This window comes from Spea bombifrons, chromosome 2, assembly GCF_027358695.1.
Source record: "Spea bombifrons isolate aSpeBom1 chromosome 2, aSpeBom1.2.pri, whole genome shotgun sequence".
Lineage (NCBI taxonomy): Eukaryota > Metazoa > Chordata > Amphibia > Anura > Pelobatidae > Spea > Spea bombifrons.
Window position 1 is genome coordinate 89,210,049 of NC_071088.1, and position 27,979 is coordinate 89,238,027.

Sequence of the window (27,979 nt, forward strand, 5' to 3'; positions counted from 1 at the left end):
TCTTTTGGAATTGTTTATAGCTTTTGTCGATACTGACATTGATACATATTGGCTTGACAGGGAAGTGTATGGTTGTCATGGGCTATTTGCTCTACTCCAAGCATTGGGTCTAGTGAGATAGAGAGGGACCTCTCTAAACCTTAATTGGTGCTACCGGTGGTTGAAAATGCATGGTTCACAATTCATCTTATTGACTAATCTACACATATATATGATTGTGGATTCTATGCTATAAACTTATTTATTTTTCTATTCCGTTAACCTTGGATTGATTTGATCCTCAGCACTGTTCTAGCACAATCTGTATAGGGCTTTCTCCTTTTTCTTATAATTTTTTCCCTCTGTATTTTTAAATGTGAAGTGTCAATAAGATTAGGTTAGGCTTTTTATGGTAATCCATCATAAATGAGTTCTGTAATAAATAAAATAGTGGGTGGCCTTGCACTCTTCTACTAATTCAGGTAGACTGGGAAATATGGATGGAAATTCCACTAAAACAAGCATCTTGCACGCCTCTCCACATGTCTGGATATTCACAACATCCAGAAGCAGCTTCACTAATCAGTAAGTAGCTGCTCTACACCCAGGCGAAATGTAATCGAACAAGAAAAGTTTTAGAATTCAAGGTCATCAGGAATGCCCTACATCTATACCGGTTACAGAAGTAGTGCCAAAGCATTTCTACAGAAATGTTTAAATTGTGCAAGCCAGAGATGTAAATATTTCCATTGCACCATAAATGGTGCCTACTTGTAAGCAACAATTTGGTAGTTCAGAAACTCCCTTCTAAGACGTGTGTCCTCTTTCGGAACTGCATAGTGTGCATAGTTTATTGTGAGTTTATTATGTAGGTGAAATGTTAGGGATACACTTATTTAATATATATGAAGTAATCCGTTAAAATTGAAATGCAATCCTAAAGTGTTGCTTTGTGCATAGGATATGTACAAGGACTTCACTTTGGGACACATATGATTGTTAGAAATCAGAGGATAGCCAGCAATTCCTTCCTAAAGGCTAAAGGAATCGTTTACTGTCCCATGCAGCCTTGCCAACAAAGAATGCAAATTAAATTGCTTTGAAAGTACTTATATATATGTTTTTTTTTGCTATTTTTGCGCCACTGTTGTCTTATTATACACCCTGGAACTTAATGACACAGTTCTGGAGCTATCTGCATGGGCACTTGTAAGCAAAAGAGCTGTGGGCAGGGAAAGGGTCAAATGGAAAAGGGGCAGAGAAAATAACAATTAAAAAACCCCCACATATATCATATGCATTAAAGTGTGTTTGACGGATGGAGAGTCTTCTTAACCCCTTCATGACTAATGATGTAAAAAAAACCACGTCCCTGGGATCACAGAGTCACCGCTTTCATTTATGTTATCACTGCTACAGCCAATCACATGCATCAATACATGCAATTAATGTTCTAAAGTCGAGCAGCACTTTCTTTAAAGTTATTTTCCCCTGAATGCTATTATGTAGACTGAAAATAATTATTTTTACTTTTAGTCTGCTTCTGTGCTATGGAGAGTGCTTTTCTCTTACATTTAATGTATAATAATGCTCTCCAGTTCCATCATTGTCTTTATTTCACCTGTTCTAACATAAAATGTAGATTTTTATTGTGTCATAAGAAGTAAAGAGCAGCCCCCTAGAGAGGGCCATTCATTAATCAGACTTAGAATTAAAAAGATACACAACTAATCCATGTCCCACCAGAGGTGCCATTGTTACCTACACTGTGAGTTTTATCAGTTTTATATGATGATTGATAGCAAACTATTGCGATCACATCATCACAGTTCAACAATAGTGTGTTACTGACCTAGTTTTAGTGCTCAGAACAGGCTAATCCAGTTTAGCATTGCATGAGGAGGATGGGCAACCAGAAATATTTGTGAAATAAAAAAATAAAATCTACTCCGACAGTCTTCGTGCTGCATTGTTTACTGTTGTGATGAGCTAAAGCTCTGAAACATGGTGGCTTTTTTCTTCTGGCCAATTCATCAGAGGTGAGTGGCATTATCAATAATATACATCTACCCTAAAATGACAAATAATTGACAGAACTGGTGCAAACATGAGATATATATATATATATATATATAATTATGATTAATTTTTAATAAAATTTAATTATATAATTTATTTTTAGCTCGTATGAGGCATATGTGGAAAACCATTTAAATTATTATTGGTTTCTTTAGTGCAAAACTAGATATGCTTTTTTTCCCTCATTGCACAGAAACACACACAGTGTGTATTGCATATAGTCCAGGAGTGAGTAGCACGCTCAAATCCACAAACAAATTATCCATGGTGCCTCCAATGGCCAAATAGAAGATATCTGGAAAAGCAGGAGCACTCATGAGACTTTTTGCTATAATGATTCCTTTACAGCAGTAGCAATCTCTGAAGGGGAGTTTGTCTTGAGAAGCGCTTCCCTTCGGAGACTGAAACATTGACGTTTATGATATATATATATATATGTACATGTGAAGATCTGTTACCACTCAATAATAAAGTCTATGAATATCTTAGTCCCATGACTGTGTACTTTTATCTTTATTCTATTATAAGTATATACAGTATTACAACAAGATGATTTTGACTATTTTAACTAGACAGATTTTTTTGAGCTACTAGTATATTTCTGTGCTTCTGGAATTTACAGAAGATGTATTAAAGTAGACTTATGTATATGAGCCTGTTCTTTCAGGCTAGAATAGAAGTGTATGCATTATTTAATCACATGCACAAAAATATTTCAAGAGGCAGATTTGGCCTTAATAAATGTATATAAATATGTATACATTTCACAGAAAACGTTACATACTTTGTAGTCAGGAAAGATATCTGTCAGACTTCATACCACAAGGTCCTCAAGGCTGACTTATGACATCTTCTCCAAGGCTTAGGTACCGCCACCACTTTTTGTTGGCTTGGTGTTCCCTGAAACTTGTAGGTACTTAAATATATAAACAGAAAAAGAAGCACATTGGTTGCAAATATAAAATAGTCTGTGGTGGAATGAACCAACTTTAGTTTACCTGCAGAGTGTTCTCTCTGTTTACAGGTAATCATTTTGTACCCAGTAGCAAGTTATCATTGCAACAACATTGGTCGCAAATAAGAGGTTCTTAAAATGACAGTAAATGTATGGTGTTTCCTATTGTAAAACTTCAAGTGTATTGCAGATGTTTTCAAGGAATATATGTTCATAGCCAAGTTATTCCTTGTAGTGTTAGTGTGATAAAAAGAGTTTAAAATGCCCCTCTTTCTGCAAAATAAACATTCACATTTTCTGAGCCATTAGTGCTATACAGGGGCATAGCATGGATTACTTAATCCTCCCTCTAAAGTTTATTGAGGGCCCCATGTATTTCTAACTTTCTTTTCTTTAAACTCAATCTGCCCATAGGATTCCTTCTACTTTACCCTGTGGCGGGAGATTAAGACTTGAGAAATTTCCTAGCCAGTCCCCCATCTGTCCTATAATGTCGCATCTAATAGACTTCCAGTGACTTTCTACCTTTATGTTGTTTAGCTGTCCCTATCATGCTCCCAAACTGTTTGTTTTACATCATAGATTAGAGACCCTCCAGCAGAAGTGCATCTTCTGCTCAGTGGAAACGTCTGTGGGGCCTCTTTGTACATCCCTGGTGCCATAGGCTTGCTAACCTTCTGAAAAGGCTAGCATGCAAGATAACGGAAGAGTAGACGACAAGCCATTTTACAAACATGACTTTAGGGCTGCAACAACTATTATTTTCATAATCAGTTAGTTGGCCGATTATTTTTTTCGATTAATCGGATAGAAAAAAATTCATAAACAAACAGGATGTTAAAAACAAACAGCAGAATAAAAAAACTGAGAAAAATGCATTTGTTGTTTTAATTTCCCAACCTCCCCCCCCCCCCGTGCAACTGAGATCCTCAGATGATTCAGGGAAAAGAGGGCAAATGTATGCTAGAGACAAACAAACATGAATACAGAACTAGCCTAAGACTATGTGATAACAATTGGAGATTCCGTCACATCATATGGCTATAGTATGCTTAGCCCACCACTACGCCAAAGTACTCCAATATTTGGGGGGTCCTAACACTAAACCCTGCCTACTGAATTACGAATAAGCTAAAACTAAACATTGAACCTAAACACAGAACCAAGAAGGACATTCATTTAGACAAACATAACAAATCCAGGAATGGATTACAGCAAAGGGGAAAACTCTAGCGAGACGCGGGAGAAACTCTAGCGAGACGTGGGTGAAACTCTAGAGAGATGGGGGGAACAAGAGAGAAGCAGCTCCGCAGCCTGAATAGAGCCTGACAAGGTGTTACAAAAGTACCTCTAAAAACAGACCTTATGTTGTGTATATACCATGTTGTTTCCATTTAGATATGTCTGAGGTGTGGCTTGTTATTTATAAAGGAAGTTAAAGGACTAGGCAGTGGTCCAGTTTTTTCAGATGTATGTAATTGAACCTTGTATCATAGGTCATGCACTGTGCTGTTGTAGTAGGGCTATGGCTTAGCTGAAGGCTGTAACCATATTAGTTTATATATATAAGATTATATTTATATATATATATATATATATATATATATATATTCACAGTCTACCTATCCTAGGGTGCATACTTGTCATATGACATTGGAACATGGTTTTCATGCATCTCCAATCCATATACATGTTACTACTACTTTTGTCATAATAAAACTCAGCAATAGATATGGATACAGAGCGGGACTTTTTAGCAAAGCTTTACTAGTTTATTGCTGACTCTATACCACTTAACAAATAATTGAGTATAAACTCACTTTAAGTCATTGATAAGTCAATTGAGCACCATACCAGATCAATCATTCTTGTGATTCTATTTTTCCGGCAAAAGTGGGATGACGAGACACTATGTAAATGTACCTTTGATAAATGTAACTATAATAAGTTTTGATAGCCTTGCCATATAATAATCACCTATGTAGGCAGATATATAGCTAGAATCATTATGTGTTTACTGTTAAAAGAAGACATTCTAAGCTGTCATTTTAGCAGAAGGCCCTGAAATGATTTTTTCCTAACTGACAGAATCCCACTGGCATTACCGAGCAATAGAAGTGGAAGGATTCTGCTGAATTTACCGGCAAATTGCTGCCTCTCGAAGGAGGCTGGAACTGATTGTACTAATTACTTATATACTGTACTCCAGGGAAGAAAAGGAAAATGCTCTTTTGGAAAACAGTTATGTATTCCAATTTTAATTATAGATGAGATGATTAGAACGAGACAATTTCTATAAACTCATCACTATACAGTGTGGCTAAATATACTGTATATTCTTTATAATTGATTGACAATAATAAAAAGTTAAATGAGATGAATAAATGGAAAACACATGAGTAACAATACTTACTGTTATAGTTGCTGCAAACAGTTACATTTATAAGTACCTTCACTGAATGTGTAATAAAATCTGTATTTTTAAAATATTTTCTCTTAATGCTGTATTCTTTTTAAATTACGTTAAAATCTTAAACACTTCAGACTTTGGAAAAAATTAGCCTGTAACTCTTACAACATACTTAAAATGGTTCACAAGTAATAACCCTTTCTAAACCATTCTTCCATACCTACAAAGTATATCCAGAGTCTTTCATTAGACTATCTTTGTTCCATATCTGATATGAAGGTCTGACCAGTCTAAACTGAATCCGGCGGTAGCGGGTCAATTTTAAAAAGCAGTAACATTTTAGCACCGTTTTTAAACCAGAGAATATATTTCACCACGAGTCTGGGGTGTGTTTGCATAATGTATACCTGACTTACTGTTTTATGGATAATTACATAGAGAATACCAGGGTGTACAGTATCTTCTGCATTCATAAGTGGGTAATTGAACGTACATTTAAATGAGTCCTCTGTTGCACAACAAAGCCCATTGTCTGTGCAAAGGTATGGGGAAAATTATACAGTAACGGATGTGAAAAAGTTTCCTGTAAAAGTGACCTAACAACATAAGTCAAAATGTATTATTCAAAAATATAAAATAAATAATTTTTAGCCATGTAACAAAAACCTTAATTTGTCACAAATCTGAAAATATTTTGGAACAAAATAGCATTGCACTCTCTCTCTCTTTCTCTCCCTCTCTCTTTCTCTCCCTCTCTCTTTCCATATTCCAGTAAAGAAAGAAATGACTCACTTGGAAGCTCAGTAAAAAGTCTGAACGTTCCACGTGTGTAGGTTGCAACTCCTGTTTCTATTCTTTTCACAGGAAAAGCTGTGGAGAGTCGCTAATGGAAGAGGATGAGAAGGATAGAGCAAAGAGGTAAGTGCGATGACTTTGTGTGTAAAGCACCTTATAAACCTTCAAATATATCAGGGGCTCAATAAAGAAGAATACTTTTAAATAAAAATGATAACTAGAACCAGTTGACTTGAGTCTAAGTTGTACGGTAGAAGAATAATGTGCCGCTGGTAAAAGAAATGGGCCAATTGGTTCATATCCACCCTCACATTCTGTGTTTAGATATATTGTAAAATGTTTTGATCAAGTTAGGCTGAAACATCCTAAAATGTTGCGATGCTGCGCCAAAAAAACTCTAACACGCAGTATTTTCCTAAATAGGGCTTCACGTAACAGGTCTGAGAAAAAAAGGCGGGACCAGTTTAATGTACTTATTAAAGAGCTCAGTATCATGCTTCCAGGAAACACTCGCAAAATGGATAAAACCACCGTGCTGGAAAAAGTCATTGGCTTCCTACAAAAGCACAATGGTAAGTCCCTGGCACACACTTCAATATTCTTTCTGTCTATACGTGAATAACAAACGTATCCTGCCTCCCATTAAGCCATTGCAGGCATGAACTTGATGCCTGGTTAAATAAGAGGGTGAGGTGCTTGAGATAGAGCTGAGTTGATACCAGCGTAAGTGCTCCCTCACTTTCCAGTGATGCCCTCAAGGCATCCTCAAATACCCCTGTAAGGGCAAGTTGGCCACAATCACATCTCTGTTGTATCAAGACAATTACTCACCTATGGTTTACATGTATGGGAAATAATGTGGTCTGAGCAAAAATAGAAATAAATAGTCAGGGCTCTGAATTTGAAATATGAAATTCTTGCATGTGATTTTATTTTTCAAGGGGATTCCATGAAAACTGTAGCATCCTATTCATTCGACCCCCCCCCTCATTGTAACAGTGCTATGGAATCTGCTGGCTCTCGATAAATAAAATCTGATTGATACTACCGTATTTGCTTGATTATAAGACTACCCTGATTATAAGACGACCCCCCAAAATCTGAATATTAATTTATGAAAAAAAGAAAAAGCCTGAATAGGAAAAAGGTTTTACCAGTAAATGTTCGTGTAAATGTTCGTGTAAACTATGTGAACATTTTTTTTTAAATAAAAGCTATGATTGAGAAAAATATTTTGTTTTTATTTCCTTTTTTTCAACCTGCCCCCCCAGTTATGCACATCTGCCCCCTGGCTTGCCACTCTGCCCCAGAAATGCCTTATACCCCCTATATGCCACTCTGCCCCATGATATGCCTTTTAACCCTCTAAATGCCACTGTGCCCCATGATATGCCTTTTGACCCCCAATGTGTCACTCTGCCTCCAGAATTACCTTATACCCCTATATGCCACTCTGGCATTTAGGGGGTTAAAAGGCATATTATGGGGCAGAGTGGCATATAGGGAGGTATAAGGCATTTCAGGAGGCAGAGTGGCATATAGAGGGTTAAAAGGCATTTCTGGAGGCAGAGTGGCATTAAGGGGGTTAAAAGGCATTTCATAGAGCACTCCAGAAATGCCTTATGCCCCCCATTTAACACCCCATCCCTCCTCCAAACTTACCGGAGCTTCTGAGTCCCCGGTAGTCCGGGCAGCGTGTAGACCTCTACGCGATTCGCGTAGACAACTTCTGCTGCAGCCGGGAGGAGGTGCGGTTAGCAGCGGGGGTTGTCTGCGTCCAGAAGTACCGGTAAGTTTGGGGGGGGGGAGACAGGAGGATACAGGTCCCCTGCATTGCTGCAGGGGATCTGGATCTTAGTCGCATAGTCAGACCTAGTTGAGGTCTGATTATAAGACGACCCAGATTATAAGACGAGCGGCATTTTTCAGAGCATTTGCTCTGGAAAAAACCTTGTCTTATAATCGAGCAAATACGGTATAGCAGATACTATAAAATATAATTTATTTTAAAAACATTGACAAGATGTATTGGTATGACTAAAGTAGGCATCAATCTGTATCTATTATAATAGAATGTGGGTACCATTTCTACTGTAGGGAAATTACAGCCCAGACATGATGTCACATCTAGTTCAGGGAGCATGTGCATGTGCTCCAGTAATCATTTGTTACTCATATTAATATACCAAAATATCCCATTCAGAAGTGGTTTGTTGAAAAAGTAGTGGTTATATGGATTTCTACTAAGAAAGTGTTAGCATTGAAGTGATCTTTGCATGGTTCTGTTTTAAAATGATAATGTTTTTTTTAAAATTTGGTCAGAGGTTGCTCAGACAGAGATCTGTGATCTCCAGCAGGACTGGAAGCCTTCTTTCCTTACCAATGAAGAGTTCACTCAGCTCATGTTGGAGGTAAATACAACATTTTTACGTTTTGCCATTTTTAATACTTTAGTTCATTTAATTTGAGACTTGTACAAATAGGAAATCATTTATGCCTTAAAACAGTTCTAAATTGGTAATTGCATTTTTAATTTTTTCCCATTTAACAAAATGCAAAATCTAAATAAAATCAATATTTGGTGTGACCACCCTTTCCCTTCAAAACAACATCAATTCTTCTATGTACGCTTGCACACAGCTTTTAAGGAACTTGGCAGGTAGGTTGTTCCAAACATCTTGGAGAGCTAACCACAGTTCTTTTGTGGATTTAGGCAATCTCATTTGCTTCTTTCTTTTCATGTAAACACAGACAGACTCGATGATGTTGGGGGGGGGCTATACCATCACTTACTGGACCCCTTGATCTTTTAATGCTGAAGATAGTTCTTTATGACTTTATATGTGTAGGGTGGCTGTCATGCTGCAGAATAAATTTAAAGCCAGTCAAATGTCTCACTAATGGTATTGCATTCTGATCAAATCCCCAACTCCATTTCCAGAAATGCAGCCACAGACACTCAAAAAATCTCCACCATGTTTCACTGTTTCCTGTAAGCATTGATTCTTTTACTGCTCTCCAGACTTCTGCTACAGCCACTTATTTGAAATTGACTCATCAGTACTTGTTGCAATTTTTCTGTACCCCAATTCCTCTGTTTTTCGTGAAAAGTCTTGTTTCCAATGAAGACCACTTCTGACAAAACCTCTCGGGACAGTAGATGGGTGTACCAGGGTCCCGCTATTTTCTGCCAATGCTGGGCTGATGGCACTGTTGGACATCTTCCGATTGTGAAGGGAAGTAAGCGTCATGTGTCCTACATTTCCTTGGCCGACCACTGCTTTGATGGTCCTCAACATTGCCAGTTTCTTTGTACTTTTTCAAAAGAATGTGGACAGAACATCTGCCTTCAAATTTATGTCTGAGAGACCTTGCTAATGCAGTATATCTATCTTGTTGCTATGCTCAATCTGGCCATGGTGTATGACTTCACATTGTTTGTGAGTTTTGCTGTTCCTCCAACATTTTTATTCCTCCTACACAGCTGTTTCTGTTAATGGTTGTGTTTAAATCTGTAAATCAAATTTATGATCATTAGGACCTGTTTGATATAATTGTTTATTCATACACCTAATGTATATGCCTACAAAACCCCTGACTTTATGCACCTAGAATTGATGCTTTTTGAAGGCAAATGGTGGTCACACCAAATATTGATTTGTCTTTTCTTCTGTTCACTCATTTTGCATTTTGTTAAATTGTTAAAATAAACTGCTAACATGTATATTTTTGAAAGCATTCTAAAACTTTTGCACAGTACTGTATATACCATATACAGTACTCAAATAGTGGTCTGCTTATAAGACTACTATAAGATCCAGATCCCCCGCAGCGCTGCAAGGGACCTGGATCCTCAGCCTCCGTTGCTACCTGACACTTTGCCGGGGCTTCTGTGACGGAGAGTCGGCGTCACATGACCTTCCGGTGCTCCATCATAGAAGCCCCGGCGGAAGTACCGGCCGGCTGCAGCGGAGGTTGTCAGCATGCATCACGCAGATGGAGGATTTCCCCGCAGCGCTGCAGGAGACCTGGATCATTCTCTCTGGCAACAGGTAAAGATCTGTGCAATGCATGCAGACGACCTCCGCTGTTACCCGGCACTTTACCGGGGCATCTGTGATGGAGCACCGGCGTGACGTGACCTTCTGGTACACAGTCTAAGAAGCCCCAGAGGAAGTCCCGGGTAGCAGCGGAGCTTGTCTGCACGCATCACGCAGACGTCCACCTGCTGCCCCCACTTGACACCAGGGAGTCTGGAGCATGGGGGACAAGTCAAGGGATGCATCGGTAAGTCGGGGAGGGGCAAAAGGCATATCAGGTGGGCAGATTGACATATAGGGGGTATGGGGCATATTAGGGGGGCAGAGTGGCATATAGGGGGGCAAAGTGGCATATCAGGGAGGCAGAGTGGCATATAGGGGGCATGATATTTAAAGTCAGAGACATGGTCATTGGTCAACTCATCCCATAAGCTGAACAAAACCATTTCTGGACCAATGAGATTTCTGGAGAAGATGTAAACAGGTAATTGGAACATCACCTTGTAGTTTATTTACATCCTATGCTTGTCGCTTCCTGTATAATTACAATTTACTCTTCATGGTTGAAGGATGCCACAATAGAAGGCCAAACATTTTTAGGTCTTATCTGCCAAGTTTAGTCAAGTGCCTAAGTAATTTTATCAGTAAAGGAAGATTGTCTAGGAAAAATGTGTAATGTTTATACAATATTGCAAAGTGAGTATGTAAACCAAAGTTCAGGTACTAACCCTTGTGTCCTAATAGATGTATGATTCTGCAGTGAAAATCAGAAATTCAACATTTTGTTCATTATGTTTAGGCACTAGATGGCTTCATTATAGCAGTCACAACAGATGGGAGTATCATATATGTTTCTGATAGCATCACTCCACTTCTTGGCCATTTACCAGTAAGTATATTCTGTGTTTCTGTTCTTAATTTTTGTGATCAGTCATTTGCAAGTTATGTAGAACAGGCAACACTGGGCTAATCTACATAGATATTACAAGCCAGACCGAAACGTTAAAAGCTTGCAAGGTAACTCAAAATGCTAGGCCCCAGCAAAATACATATAAATACATAAATAATTAAGAGATCAGGTTAATCTATAAAAGGTTTCCCCCTTTTTAGGCATAGTAAATTTGTATAGACCGAATAACATTTAACAGGTTATACGTGGTCCATCTAGGTCGAGTTTCGTGAGACTGTCCACTTATCCTTGCCTACCAGGCCCGCCATCAGAATTCTTAGAGCCCAGTACAGACTTAAAGCACTATACGTTGACATCCACACTCATACCGTAACACACACAACACCCCCACCACACACACTTATACACATGCATACACTAAAGCATACTCTGAATCTAACACTAAGCTCGTTTGAGCAGGGCCCTCCCTACCTCTTGTTTCTGTCAAATTGCTATGTTATACACTACTGTTATGTCCTGTTTACCCATTGTGCAGTGCTACAGAATATGATGATGCTATATAAAATGATAAAAAATAATTTAAAAAAATGAAATATAAGTAAAAAAATAAAACTGTGCAAAAGTTTTAGGTAGGTGTAAAATGCCATAAAATAAGAATAATTTCAAATATTTCAGACGGTAATAGTTTATTTTTATTATTTACCAACAGAAGGAAAAGCTAACTCAAATTAATATTTGACTACCCTTAGCATTCAAATCAGTATCATTTTTTTTAGGAACAAATGCATACAATCAGGGATTTTGCAGGCATATAGTTAGGTTTATGATTAAACAATTTTACCAAACAGGTGCTAATTATCATCAATTTAAAATGTAGATTGAAAGACAATAATTAACTGTAACAGATACAGCTGTGTAGGAGGAATAAAACTGGGAACAGCCAAACTCACAAGTTTAATGTCAAAAGTCATACACCATGTCAAGACTGAGCACAGCAACAAGACACAAGATAGTTATACTGCATCAGCAAGCTCTCTGCCAAGCAGACATTTCGCGGCAGATAGAAGTTTCCTTGGGGAGCCAAGGAAACTAACTGCAGCAAGTAAAAGGCTCATAAGGCTTACTTACCTTTACAATCAGAAGATGTCCAGCAGTGCCATTAGCTCTGCTGAAAAAAGTGGGACCCTGGTATACCCATGTACTGTCTGGAAAAGTCATACCTCTGACGTGGAAACAAAGCCAAGCAACCCAAAGAACACAGGGATTGAGGCAAGAAAAATGGCAGCAGGTGCTCTGGATTGATGAGTAAAAATGTTCAGCTGTAGCAGAAGGCAGTTTGTTTCGGACGGACTGGAGAGCGGTACAAAATTGAGTATTTGCAGGCAACAGTGAAGCTTGGTGGAGGTTCCTTGCAATTTTCTGCAAAATGGAGTTGGGTATTTGATCAGAATTAATGGTGTCCTCAGTGCTGAGAAATATAGGCAGATACTTCACCATCATGCAATACTATCAGTGAGGCATTTCATTGGCCCCAAATGTATTCTGCTTCATGACAACGGCTCCAAACATACAGCCGAAATCATTAAGAACTATCTTCAGCATAAAGAAGAACAATGAAGCGATCGTATGGCCTCCACAGAGCCCTAATCTCAACATCATCAAGTATGTCTGGGAATATTCAAAGAGAGAGAAGCAACCGAGGCTGCCTAAATCCACAGAAGAATTGTGGTTAGTTCTCCTAGATTTTTCTAACAACCTACCTGCCAAGTTCCTTGAAAAACTGTAACTACATTATCATAGTCATATAAGAGACAATATGAAAAACATTGGTTTTACTTTACTACTTTAGAAAAGACAGAAAAATACTGAAATGTCTTTACAGTAAGCCACCACTTTTTTGATACTTGTTAAAGGGAGTTTTCATTTATTGGTCCAGTGGGTCCAAATATATATACACATTTTGGAGACATCTGGATACATTTTTACATAATTTATGTTTAAGACGGAAGGTGAAATCATAAAATTTTGATATCATTTTTAGATTATTTTGGTTAGGTATTGACTCTAACCATGCTTGAGCATCAGATTTGTTAGACTGTAGAATAATTAATATATTTTTTTAACTTAAATAAGTAAACAATTCTCTGGGAGGCAAACCAAATTCCACTTGGATATGATAAAGACTTAATTGAAGTATCACAAATGATATGTTTGTAGACTTGTGCATTTGGAGTCGTACAAATTGCAAATGTAATGAAATTTGCTTATATTGTCAACTCGTACAAATCTCCGAAAACAAGGTAAAATGAATCCAAAAGCTCAGAATTTTCATTTGAATTTCATGGGCTCATTCATTGCCACTCTCTTGCACTCTAATGTAAGTTCTCTTACAATCTATTTTACATCTATCATAATTATCTTTAATTTCTAATATAACAAAACTGCCAGGAAACATCTTTAATCCATATTTTTGGGGATTGCTGGTTTACCCTAATACCCCTCATTTTAGAATATGAACAGCTGTTTCTGTTTCAGTTAATGATTGTGCTTCAACCTTCACATTAAATATATTATATATATTGGTATAATTGTTTAATCATACTCCTAACTATATGCCTGCAACATCCCTGACTTTGTGCAAGTGTACCTAGAAGAATTTATGCTATTTTGAAGGAAAAAGTAAAATATCGATTTGATTAAATTTTTTCTTCTGCTCACACACTTTAGATTTTGTTAAATCCTAAAAATTAAACCTATTAATATAGTTAACACCTGCCTAAAACATGCACAGTACTGTATATATTTATATATATATATATACATATAATATCTACACCATGACTCATATAAAATATACACACTGACTCTAACACTCTAACACTTCAGTGCAGTACACACACACATTACCCCTGGCCTCTTATCTCACAGAGACTTGTCTCCGCTGCAGCTCGCACTCTCGCTCTTCCAGCTGCCACATTGCTGCCCACTGACCCCACTGCGTGCCTCGGTTAACAGGCCCCTGGGTGCCATGCACCCACCTCGCCACTGCCCTACAGCCAAGCAGGGGTGCCTATCCTCCCTTTTCTCGATAGAGCCCGGTATACCAACACTGGGCGTACTCCCCTGATGGAGGCCACGTTGCCCGCTCTAAAGGGAGATGTTACTGATTCATGTCCTTGTTTCAGACTCCAATCACCGTACAAGGTTACGTCAGGAAAGGGCTTTAATATCTTTTATATTGTTTTTTTTTTAGATTGTCAATACATTACTATTACCTGTCAAAACACTGTGATACATTTGATATGGTGTTGCTTAGTAATGTTTTTTTGTGTCTCTATCATTGTATTCTTTTAGAAAAACAAATGACGCATTACTAATAAGTAGATATGGAAACCTGGTTTTCTCCAGCCTTCAGTACAAGAAAATTCACACTATGAATGTCTGTATTTTGGTATAGACATGTAATTATTCTGTTGACTTATTGTAATGAGCCATTTGTCCCTATGGCTATTGTTTGATCTGGCACTATTGATCACTTCCCACTAACATATATACTGTTCACTTGCTCTGTAAATGTCTCTTGCACTACATGCAATACATGTTGTTTTATGATTCTCATTCATGAGGTTTGGGAAATACATTCATGATTTTTTCCAACTACATTTTTTCTTACAACATATAAACATCTCCTATTCTTCGCGGTTTGTCTATTTTATGTTTGTTTTATAGTGAGGGTTTATAAGATTGCACTCTCTCTTTTGCTCAGGAATTGAAGGAAACGGCTATGATTCAGACATGATGAACTTAAGCATCTTGATAAAACTCTTTAAGTAAAATTGTCTTTTTGTCTTTCACCTAATCCCGCCACATAAAGACGTAACCAAGATGCATGAGTCAGAGCCTTTATATCTCTGAGCTGTGAGCTTAGCATGATGGTAATTTACTTAACAGTAGATATCATTCTAATATATTTTTATGTAGGAGTATAGATATTAAATCTAATCTTATGGCAGACTATTGAGTGTGTATCTGCCACACCCATGCTGATTCACATTAGATGTAAAGAGGAAGACCAGCAAGAGGGACCGGGGGAGGTACTCTTATTTGAAAATTAACAAGGATTTTATGGACAATTTTTCTGCTAATGTGATGGGTCCCATATTCTCAAACATATTTTCCAACACAAAATGTCTAATGTTTGTGAAAATGGAATAATATCTAGCACAGGTCTTGGTGTTTCAGTTGGAACATAACCTAAAAGTACATTGATTTTGGTTTTGATCTTAAACTTGTTTCTGTGTCTGTTTTTAAGTGTAGTATTTGTATATTTTACCAATATTTGTTATAACTTTTTCCTCTACAGTCAGATATCATGGATCAAAATTTGTTGAATTTCCTGCCAGAGCAAGAACATTCAGAGATATATAAGATATTATCATCACATATGCTTATCACAGACCCTGCTTCTCTCAACTGCTTGAACTGTAAGTTGTTTTGAACACCTGTTTTATCAATGACACCTTGTCTACGTGTGTGGATTGGTACCCTGCCATTTATTGGGCACGAATCAGTTACTTCTGTACAGTGTGGTAGGACCTGTTTCCAGTCATGGCCAGTTATTTTTATGGTGATTTTACCCTATGTTGTTCATCACACAGAACTTCCATGACCAGATCCTCACACATGATATAGAAATTCCAGCAACTGGTTAAAAATCACGATTTTAAATAAAATGATATAAATGTAAATATGGCACCTATTTTTCCTTAACTGCTGCTTATTATTATTATGTGGGTCTGATTAGTAGTCCTGATAACTACATACTAAAACTATATTTAAAATAAATGCATATTACATTGTAGTATGTAAAATATCTGGAGATCCGCACTACAGCTGCTGCAGACCCTTAAAGAGTACTGATTGTGAACTAAGGTCGAGAGGTGAGAATGTTTACCCTTTCAGCCCTAAGCAGAAATTGAGAAGAACTACACGTTTGAATGATCACAATTGAATGATCATTATGGACATCACTGTTGTAATTTTGTATTGTATTTCTGTTGTTTAAGCTGACAATGGGCTGGAGTTTTGCTGTCACCTTCTAAGAGGCACTTTAAATCCAAAGGAGTTCCCAACATATGAATATATTAAGTTTGTTGGAAATTTTCGGTCTTGCAACACTGGTAAGTTAAATTAGTTAATGATGTTGGATGTTGAATATAAAACACACAATCTCTTACATTGCATTTTGTGGGGAAAGTACAATATTTGGAGTTACAGAAACTCTTCAACCTAGATTCATCAAGATTGCCTATTGAACAATATTAGCACAGTATAGATCTCATAGTATAGTTCTTTCCAACTGAAGTTAGTATTTTAAATCTGTGGTTTTAGACACCGTATATTCCGGCGTATAAGACGACTGGGCGTATAAGACGACCCCCAACTTTTACAGTCCAAATATAGAGTTTGGACTATACTCGCCGTATAAGACTACCCCTCTACCCAGCGTACAACAACCAGCCAATCACGGCAAGCGATGTACCTTACCGGTGATTTGCTGGTTGATTTGCTGACATAGACATACATGCACTGCCCTTACACACACACACACACACACACACACACACACACACACACACACACATATAATATATATATCTATATATATATATCTACACATATGCCTGTCCATACATACACATTTATACACTGCCCTCACCACACACCCCTGCCTTTACACACACATGTATATGTATATGTATGTGTATATATATATATATATATATATTGTGACAAGCCTCCCTTTTCCTTGGGACTTTTGTCAAGGATCTTGGCTGTAACCACAGTCTTCTAGGGTAAATGAAGTCCAGGACACATCCAGCTCAGCTTCAATGTTTATTGTAAAGGAATAAACAGCAGCGGTTGTAAGCAGAATAACAGTCTTTGCTTAGGACAAAACAGGTCACAATTTACCATCAATATGGCTTTTCAGAGAGAAACCACCCCTCAGTTTATCAGCTCTCCTAGCTGGCATAACAGTGGCTTCCCCTCTGAATCAGCCTCAAACCCTTTTACCTTCTGCCTGCTAATTAATCAGCCACAGGTGAGCTGCTACTTAGTCCACACCTGTGGAGCTCCTGTCCAGAATGCACACTCTGGACTGGATCAATACAGCAATTAGTGCTGTTGGAGCACTGGCCCACCCTGCTCTTCCAGATGCTCCGCCCCAGGGACCCTTACCATGTTTTGCAAACTGCCAGTAGTGCAGTTTGTAGTCAAACATCTTTCCCTGGGACATATGTTAAGGCAGACTACTATTGACCAAGGCTGGTCTAATATACCTGCCATCTACCACTTTACCAGACCTTGTGTCACATATCCTCCCCCCCAGCTCAGACCTAAGGGGTTGAGCGACCATGGACATCAGAGCATGTACCCTGGAAAGGCCATCAGCATTTCCCTGTTTGAGGCCTGCCCTGTGTTCCACTGTGAAATTAAAGGATTGCAAACTTAAAAACCATCTGGTAATTCTGGAGTTTGTCTCTTTGTTTTGACACATCCAAGTCAAAGGTGCGTGATCTGTTATCAACCGGAATTTCCGACCTAGCAGGTAGTATTTAAGTGACTCTAATGCCCATTTAATAGCGAGACACTCCTTTTCTACAATAGAGTAGTTTTTCTCTTGTGGATTTAGTTTCCTGCTCAAAAAGAACACAGGATGTTCTTCACCCTGATATTCCTGGGAAAGGACAGCTCCTAAGCCCACATCAGAAGCATCTGTCTGAACTATGAAGCTTCTGGAGAAGTCCGGAGTTACTAAGACTGGCTGGGCACAGATAGCCTCCTTCAGTCTTTTAAAAGCTTTGTCTGCTTCAGGGCTCCACTTAACCATAACTGGGTACCTCACCTTAGTAAGGTCAGTTAGAGGAGCAGCAATGGTAGCAAAATCTGGAATAAACCTCCTATTGCACAGTGGTGGATTGGATCAACGCCTTGATAATATCCTCCATGTTGAGCTGTAACTGACTTCTACCCACAGACTTACGTGGATGCCTGCATTCTCCACCATATGTGACAAGCCTCCCTTTTCCTTGGGACTTTTGTCAAGGATCTTGGCTGTAACCACAGTCTTCTAGGGTAAATGAAGTCCAGGACACATCCAGCTCAGCTTCAATGTTTATTGTAAAGGAATAAACAGCAGCGGTTGTAAGCAGAATAACAGTCTTTGCTTAGGACAAAACAGGTCACAATTTACCATCAATATGGCTTTTCAGAGAGAAACCACCCCTCAGTTTATCAGCTCTCCTAGCTGGCATAACAGTGGCTTCCCCTCTGAATCAGCCTCAAACCCTTTTACCTTCTGCCTGCTAATTAATCAGCCACAGGTGAGCTGCTACTTAGCCCACACCTGTGGAGCTCCTGTCCAGAATGCACACTCTGGACTGGATCAATACAGCAATTAGTGCTGTTGGAGCACTGGCCCACCCTGCTCTTCCAGATGCTCCGCCCCAGGGACCCTTACCATGTTTTGCAAACTGCCAGTAGTGCAGTTTGTAGTCAAACATCTTTCCCTGGGACATATGTTAAGGCAGACTACTATTGACCAAGGCTGGTCTAATATACCTGCCATCTACCACTTTACCAGACCTTGTGTCACAATATATATATATATATATACACACACCAGTATATATATATATATTTCTCCCCCCTTTCTCACTTTCTCCCCATCTCTTACCTTATCTTCTGTCTTCTTTCTTCCATCCAGTTGTGGGAGCCCGAGGTCTGGCACTTCAGACCTCGGCTTCCCTGCTCTCTAATCACTACGCGCCGGCAATTGATGCCGGGCGCCGGGACATGACGGCATCCCTGCGCCCGGCATCAATAGCCGGCGCCTAGTGATTAGAGAGCAGGGAAGCCGAGGTCTGAAGTGCCAGACCTCGGGAAGCCCGAGGTCTGGCACTTCAGACCTCGGCTTCCCTTCTCCCTCATCACTACGCGCCGGCAATTGATGCCGGGCGCCGGCAATTGATGCCGGGTGCCGGGACATGACGGCATCCCTGCGCTCGGCATCAATAGCCGGCGCGTAGTGATTAGAGAGATTGGTGGCTTCGTGGGAACCTCCGGCTTGGTAAGTACCCGGCGTATAAGACGACCCCCCACTTTTAAGAAGATTTTTTTGGGTTAAAAAGTCGTCTTATACGCCGGAATATACGGTAACAAGATTTCATAAAGGCATAATAAAACAGATATGAAAAATAACATTTAGCAACAATTTTGGGGACAAAAGGAAATTGTAGTTTTGTGTTTGCTTCTTGTTTGGTTAGATGGCACTGGGATTCTGCGCAGGCATGATGTCATCAACTGGGTGGAGCTTGAAGGTACATTAAAAGTACAGTTGGCAGTTATTTGATGTCAGTAGGACATAATAAAATTGAAGGTGTTATAATTTCTTCTTAATTTCTTCATTCAAAAATGAATGGGTTACCAATTCTCCAGAATTAAAAACTGTAAAGATCTATTATTGTTGTGTATTTATTATAGTGCCATTAATAGTATTTCTCAGAAAAACACTTTTTATGTTTTAAACCCATAATGATTGCTCTCTTTATTATCAGTATAAGGAATAGCACTACAATATACTAAACAAAGTCAAATTTACTCTTACGTACCTTTAACTCTTGGAACGGGGAGCCCAATGGTCTCCCCAGGCCAAGTTCCGCCGTCAGGAGTTAAAGGTCTGTACGAGCGACTCTATTGGTCGCTCATAAGGGCCTTTAACTCCTGGAGCAGGGAGTCCAATGGTCTCTCCAGGCGGAGTTTCGCCGTCAGGAGATAAAGGTTACATAGTTTCATAGTTCATAAGGTAGAAAAAAGATCTAAGTCCATCAAGTTCAACCCTTCTACCTAACCTTCCTACCTAACCTTCCTATTCTTGATCCAAAAGAAGGCAAAAAAAACCCTAATTAAGCTAATTCCAATTCTGCCATCAGGGGGAAAAAAATCCTTATTGAGTCCAAGAGGCAATCAGATTTCTCCCTGGATCAAGAAGCTCTAAAATATTAATGTTATTCTATTTATAGGTCTTTAGGAGCGACTCTATTGGTCCCGGCAGGGAGCTCCTCTGCTAGAGGAGCTACCTGCCGGTGACCAATCGAGTCGCTTGCATAGACCTTTAACTCCTGGAACCTCCCCAGGCCGAGTTTCGCCGTGAGGAGTTAAATGTCCGTACAGGCGACTCTATTGGACGGTCGTACGGACTTTTCACTCCTGGAGCGGGGAGATCAGTGGTCTCCCCAGGCTGAGTTTCGGCACCAGGATTTTAAAAGTCTGTACGAGCGACTCTATTGGTCGCCTGCAGGGGGCTCATATGACATCAACCAATGAAGAGCAGCTGCAGCTTCATTTTTGTATCTAGCTATATAACCTAGAGAGGAACCTGATAAACCGTTCAACTATAACTTTTCATTTCCATTAGACTGTAAGCTCATGAGTGGGGCCCTCAGAAGCCCACCATTACTGTCTAGAACTTTATGTGAAGGTTCCAGCTCAACTCCTGATGTATCTGTATGTATTAATGTATATTTGTTATGTATGTGTTACCTGCCCCTTTTAAATTGTATAGTGCTGCATAATTTGTTGGCGCCTAATAAATTATAGATAATATTAGTAATAATAATAATTGAATAAACTACATCAGGTCACCTTCAGTTTTAAGTGAATTGGTAAACAATTTGATGCAAGTCTTTAGGCTGTCATGTCAAGCTTAGAGTTTGCACTTCTTATGTAGCCGTTCAGCTCCATTTAGCTAAAAGAGATTTAAAAGCGTTTTATGAGAAGTGAAAAGGCACTCCTAGTTTTCTGCACTCTGTATGTCATATTTTGTTCCAGAGAGAAACTATTCAGATGCCTCTGGTGTCTTTCCAAATAGGTCATCCTCTGCTGAGATTCCTCAGCGTGCCTTATGCAAACCACAGTGCATTTCCTCTCCATGCCTCTCAGGCGTTGTGACTCATTGCCCTTACTTCACCTCTGAGGTTCAAAGCATGTTGGTAACATGTAAGGACTAGCTTGAGGAGGGATGCATATTTGTGCAGTTAGCACAGCTTGCCTGGCATGTCTGATGAAGCTCTTTGTGGTAGTGTGGAGACCAAGGAGAGCCCTTCAGCTGCCAAACCAATGGCAGCTTCCTAATTACTGTTTTCTTCCTGTATTTCTCTGGTCGGATGGTTACATTTTTCCAAGTGAGTCATCGTTTCATAAAGATCAATTCCACCAAAACTATTCAGATGGTCCTGGATTATTTCTTTCTAAAAATACTGTTGACTGAATAAGGGAATACATCTTGAAACAAAAAATAATAATGTTTTCAGCCAAATACTGTGTCAGCTGAAGCAATGTTGTTCTTAGATCAGTAATGCTAATAAACTGGCTTACAATTCGCAAATACAATATTTGTGCAGAAAGATACCACACCAGTGAGACGCATAAGAGATTTGTAGGAGCTTGAACTCTTATATATTAAAGAAAAGTATTGTTTAAAACATTTAAAATAGATCTAATGCTTTTCCCAAATCCTATGTTTAACAGTTTTATACACTAAATAAACCCAGTTAATGCGAATTAAAATAACCTGGGGGATGCGTTTTAATGTCTTTTGTCAGGGTCTGTATTATTATTCCTCCCTATTATAAGTACATTCCAGCCTTATTTTGTGTTAAAAAGCATTTTGGTTTCCATTTTAGATGGCTTCCAGTGGATTTTACTGCATGCAATTCAGTAAAAGCATTCTTTAGTTACTGAGGTTAGGAAAAGAGACTCCTTTTAACTCCTCCCCCCAGCTTCCTCTATTGAAAACAATGAGTGTTCCGGAGTACACTTCTTGCACATGCTCAGAGGAACCCGCATTATATTTAACGGGGCTGCCATTGAAATCAACAAGGTAGCTCATGCTATTTACATGTATGCTGTTTGAACAGTGATGTTTTCTAGAATACATGCAATGGGCTACTGTTTCAGTGCCTTAAATCGGAGGGCTGCTCAGCATGTGCAAAAAGTTTACATACTAATGCTTGTTGTTTTAGTAGAGACAGCCAGCTGAGGATGAAAATGAGACACTTTAATTAATTAATAACTAAAGCATGCATTCCTCTAGTTGCATGCGAATACGCTTTGGAGTCAATGCAAAACATAAACATATCCTCTTTAAATGTATTTTCTAATTATCTGCCCAAAAGACTATCCTTTCACTTTTGATACATTCTCCTTTGGTAGAAGATGACATCCTTTGTACGAGTGGGGTGAGAAGTGGAAACGAATTCTTATGTATTAAAATAGTTCCTTACTTTAAAACAAATATTTTAACCATCAACAACACTGACTGACAAGCAAAAAGCAGCAACCCTTTTTTTAAAGTGATTTTACATATCACTTGAAAATGTATATGTTTTATAATGTCATGCAAAGCTTTTAACTAAGTAGGATGCTTTTATTATAATTTCTGTGACAGAGACACAAGAGTGAAGCAGCAGATATGTTTAGTGGTGCTATTATAATGCCACGAGGTTTATGGGAAGTACTGTGATGAGAACCTAACCTGAGGATCAAGTGTTTTTGGAACATCTGAGGTTGTGCTTTTCTTTGCAGTGTCTAATTCCTCATGCAATGGCTTTGAAGGAACTGTTTCAAGAACGTATCGATCACAGCTTGGCAAGCAAGTATGTTTTGTCGCAACAGTTCGTCTTGCAACGCCTCAGTTTTTAAAGGTAAAACATTAACTTAATTGGCTTTAATTCCATTAAATCCCCCAAAAAATCCAATATTTATCACACATAGTTTTAAATAACTTGTCATGTTTGATAAAAGAATAAGTAAATAAACTAAATGCAGCATGAAAAATACAATTTCTAGTTCTGTGTGTAAAATTACTAAAAAGAATTTTGTTTCTTTCGGTTCACTTGTGTCTTGCATGGATTTGCAGGAAATGTGCATAGTTGAAGAATCTTTTGAAGAATTCACATCAAGACATAGTCTAGAATGGAAGTTCCTTTTTCTAGATCACAGGTGAGTTTGATTTAATTTATAGTGTCCAGATAATATAAAACTTGGCATGGTTTCATTGGTGCTCAACTGTATGGAAGATTAGCAGAGTCACAGAGATTAGCAGAAACACTATATCGTTTATTGTTAAAGGGAATACATTTTGCCAGCTATCTACTGTAATTTTACTATAACTTTCCTTGGAATGTGTGGTAAAACAGGTTCTAAGGGTTTTTCCCGCAAAAATATGTGTGCACGTAAGTTGAATTCACTATGCATTATGAAGCCCTTATTGCATGAAATACTCCTTTGGTGGACCCTCATAATCCAGAGGGGTTTATTCACTAAACTGAGTGCTTGCAAGTTGGCTAAAATGCTAGTTTGTAACAGCCAATGGAAGATGCAATATATCCTCTAACCACTCGAGACCTGCTGGTGCACAGGAGCATATATATATTAAAGTTGGACTTGTGCGTTTAGTTACATAGTTACATAGTTACATAGGCTGAAAAAAGACATGCGTCCATCAAGTTCAGCCTTTCCTATATCTGTTAATTTGTTGCTGTTTGATCCAAAAGAAGGCAAAAAACCCCGGCTTCGCTCTTTCCAATTTTGCACTAACCAGGGAAAAAAATTCCTTCTTGACCCCAAAATGGCAGTCAGATTTCTCCTTGGATCAATAAGCTGTTTCCCCATAATTAAAGATTATATCCCCGAATATTATGTTTTTCCAGGTATCCATCCAGTTGCAGTTTAAACGTCTGTACAGACTCTGATAAAACTACCTCTGCAGGCAGAGAATTCCACATCCTTATTGTCCTTACTGTAAAAAACCCTTTCCTCTGCTTTAGTCTAAATCTCCTTTCTTCCAGTCTAAATGCATGACCACGTGTCCTATGCATAGTCCTGTTTATGAACAGATTTCCACACAATGGTTTGTATCTGCCCCGAATATATTTATATAACGTTATCATATCCCCTCTGAGGCGACGTTTTTCTAAACTAAACAGATTTAAATTAGTAAACCTTTCTTCATAACTATAGTGCTCCATTCCTTTTATTAATTTTGTAGCCCGCCTCTGCACCCTTTCTAGTGCTATGATATCCTTCTTTAGAAAAGGTGCCCAAAATTGCACAGCATACTCAAGGTGCGGCCTTACCATTGATTTATACAGAGGCAAAATTATATCTTTATTCCGCGACTTGATGCCCCTTTTTATACACGACAATACCTTACTGGCCTTAGCAACCGCAGACTGACACTGCACATTGTTGCCTAGTTTGTTGTCTATAACAATTCCTAAATCCTTCTCATTTGTCATTACCCCTAATTCACTACCGTTTAGGGTGTAGGTTGCTTGTGCATTCGCTACCCCGAAGTGCATAACTTTACATTTATCTACATTGAATTTCATCTGCCATTTGAGTGCCCAGTCCCCCAGTCTATCTAGATCCCTCTGCAGCACAGTAATATCCTGCTCGCCCTGTATAACCTTACCTAGTTTTGTGTCATCTGCAAACACAGAAACATGACTTTCAATGCCTCCTGCCAGGTCATTTATAAATATGTTGAATAAAATTGGTCCCAGAACAGAACCCTGAGGGACACCACTTACCACTTTTGACCAGCTTGAAAATTTACCATTTATAACAACTCTCTGTTCTCTACCTCTAAGCCAATGTTCTACCCAAGAACAAGAATTTGCATCTAGGCCAATTTCTTTCAGTTTGAATACTAACCTATTGTGTGGAACCGTGTCAAACGCCTTGGCAAAATCCAAGTAGATTATATCCACTGCAACACCCTGATCTACACTTCTACTTACTTTAGGTTTCATTTTAATTAAATTTGTCTATTTTGTTAATTTATACAACTATCCCAAAACGAGGAGGGGGTCCAACTAAACAAACAAAAACAAGGCTGACATTCACTCTCTGTCACCCTCCATCAAGCTCTCTCACACTTCTCCATCCCTTTTCCACAGCTCCGCTTCTTGTTCTCTGCTTCTTCTCCTTCTTTGTGTTCTCCTTGTTTTAGTCCTTCTTTTCTCTTCTCCAGTGATCCACTGTTTCACCCTATAGCACTTCTGCATCTGGGCAGAGCCTCAGCACACACAAAGGGGACGTACTCTGTCCCGATTGGGGTAATTGGGAACAAGTTGTCCCTGTGGTGCGTGCTGAAGCTCTACCCTGATGTAGAAGTGCTCCATGAGGCCAGATATGCATTAGATAAACAATGTTGGCTTAAATATTAAGGCTTTCCAAATCCCGACCTTCTGAATGTGTGGATAACGCCACTATGTGCTACTTCACATAGAAGGGAAAATTAGCAATAGCATTAAAATCGACAATATGCAAAACTGACAATAACACACGTTAGGGCTTACTGGCGTAGAAGGAGAAGAGGGCCCTGCTTGTACAAGCTTACAAACTATTAGGAGAGGAAAAGACAGAAGGTGAGGTAGGGATGATTTGGTAGTAGCAGAAGCCAAACTGTATGTCTAACTCTACATACAGCTTACCCGTTAGATATTTGAACAGCACATTAACATGCCATGACATTATAACAATTGTACAAGTGCACTTTATCCACTAAATATACCTTAACTCTATATACTGTCCTTTTCTATTGCATTCTTAAGATTCAACTTGATGTGTAGAGTCTGTTCTTTCAATTTGCCCCTGATGATGGAAAGCCTAGGATGTCCCAGTCAGCAGTCACATTCCCTTCAAGGTGTTTATTGACTTTTCCTAGCTGAAAGCTGCAAAATACATCAGGAGCTGTGTTGAAAAGAAAAGTATGGAAACACGGCTAATCTGCTTTATGTGTTTTTAAATAGTTTTTAGCGTTTAATCAGACTGTTTATATTGGCTTTGTATTATCAGATATATACTACATTTCTTAACTTGTGCAGGGCGCCACCAATCATTGGATATTTGCCTTTTGAAGTCCTTGGTACATCTGGTTATGATTATTACCATGTAGATGACCTTGAAATATTAGCCAGGTGCCATGAACATTGTAAGTATTCCACTACTCATGATGAAATTATTTTCGGTTAGCATAGATATGTGTATGTGCACACTTATTACGTTTGGGGCTATATATATATATATATATATATATATATATATATATATACAATATACAATATATATACAATAGATACATAAGATGGCCCTGCTCACCTATCTTGTTCTACTGTACTGGCTGTCTTAGTGTTTAAATCCAACACTACTACAAATTCTCCTGCGAACTCCCCTTTAGTGAATGTACCCCAAATCCCCTTAGTAGCACATAGATTTTTTTAGCATGTTGTTCTTATGACACATGGAGCCATCAACTCTTAAATAGTCAAGATTTGCTTTTATATACTATATGTGCATGCCCCACATTCTAAAGAAACAAACTGACAGAGCAGAAAATGTGGCTAGATTTTTTCATGTTTTTTAGACATTAGAAACGGAAAACCTTTTTTTTTTTAATCTTAACAGTAATGCAATTTGGAAAAGGAAAATCTTGCTGTTATCGCTTTCTCACCAAAGGCCAACAGTGGATCTGGCTTCAAACACATTACTATATCACATATCATCAGTGGAACTCAAAGCCCGAATTTATTGTATGCACACACACTGTTGTCAGGTACGTCCCATTGGCCCACTTGTTGGGTAAGTTTATTCATTGTTTTATGTGTCAAGTGTTTGTGTAACTTTGATTGTGTTGTACATAAAGTATAATAAACCTGGAAACACAATCCTCTGCATATGTCAGCTTGTCTTTATAATTATTAGTTATGCTGATGTACGTGTAGAAAGAAGAAAAGAAGTGAATTTAGAAGAAGCTTCAACTGAAATGATCTCCTCAGCACTGAAGGTAAAATGCAAAGCCTTGTCTACGTGAAACAATATCATGCCAAAGCAAAGGCTGTCTCTGTAACTGTAAAATGCAATCCAGTTAGATTCTAACCGCATGGTATTTGTTTCAGAACTAGAAAAAACTGAGCAATACTGACGTAAGAAATCTACCAAAAGCATGATGATAATGGAAAAAAGCAGGCCTAGCCATGTAGGTATTGGCAGAGGCTACAGACCTATATTTATTTTGGTTAAGGCCGGCAGTGTGTGCTTATATTGGAAGATGAAAAAATTATATTATTTTAGTAAAATTGGGTGTTAGCATCAATACTAATATTAATATAAATGGCATCATGCTAATGTTGGTAGAGATTGGTCTAAAATACCGATGTTTGTAAAAGACAGCAACATTTGTGCCTTCCTGTTCTGTGGTATCACAAGGGCATAAGACGCGTATAGCCTGACCAACAGTTAATGAAAAATATGATTAGGCTATATTAATGAATAACTCCTGCCCATCGAACAATGTTGGGTCTATATAGAGAACGAAAGAAGTAGATGCATGCGCATGGAACCCTGTAGTTTGCATTAACTGAATTCACACTGATTTACTGCATTCACACTGGGATAGACAGCTGGTAACTAGTTGGCTACACAATTCTACTGGGCAAATCTGTTTCATAAACCATGCCAGAGTTTTCTGGATCATCAAAGGCATTTGGAGTGAAAGGGACAAGCAAATGTTTTTACTTCACCTTGTTAGTGGGTGTAGCTGTTCCTCACCCAGTTTTATTCCTCCTACACAGCTGTTTCTGTTTCAGTTAATGATTCAACCTGAATGACGCACCTTAATTTTGGGGCCAGAAATTTGAAAAAAAATATATTACATAAAATGATTGTACTGGCTGCCTGGGCAT

The 27,979-nt window shown here is 38.6% G+C and overlaps 1 protein-coding gene across 1 annotated transcript in view; it reads left to right on the forward strand.

Moving 5' to 3' along the window:
- Positions 1-475: 475 nt before the first annotated feature.
- Positions 476-27,979, forward strand: part of NPAS2 (neuronal PAS domain protein 2) — a 45,089-nt gene continuing 17,585 nt past the window's right edge. Inside the window, exons 1-12 of the mRNA XM_053455986.1 lie at positions 476-564; positions 6,288-6,341; positions 6,642-6,790; positions 8,541-8,629; positions 11,058-11,147; positions 15,532-15,652; positions 16,235-16,348; positions 22,815-22,933; positions 23,149-23,231; positions 26,123-26,229; positions 26,703-26,850; positions 27,000-27,081. Coding sequence (XP_053311961.1) covers positions 476-564; positions 6,288-6,341; positions 6,642-6,790; positions 8,541-8,629; positions 11,058-11,147; positions 15,532-15,652; positions 16,235-16,348; positions 22,815-22,933; positions 23,149-23,231; positions 26,123-26,229; positions 26,703-26,850; positions 27,000-27,081 — 1,245 coding nt within the window. The remainder of the gene's footprint in view (positions 565-6,287; positions 6,342-6,641; positions 6,791-8,540; positions 8,630-11,057; positions 11,148-15,531; positions 15,653-16,234; positions 16,349-22,814; positions 22,934-23,148; positions 23,232-26,122; positions 26,230-26,702; positions 26,851-26,999; positions 27,082-27,979) is intronic.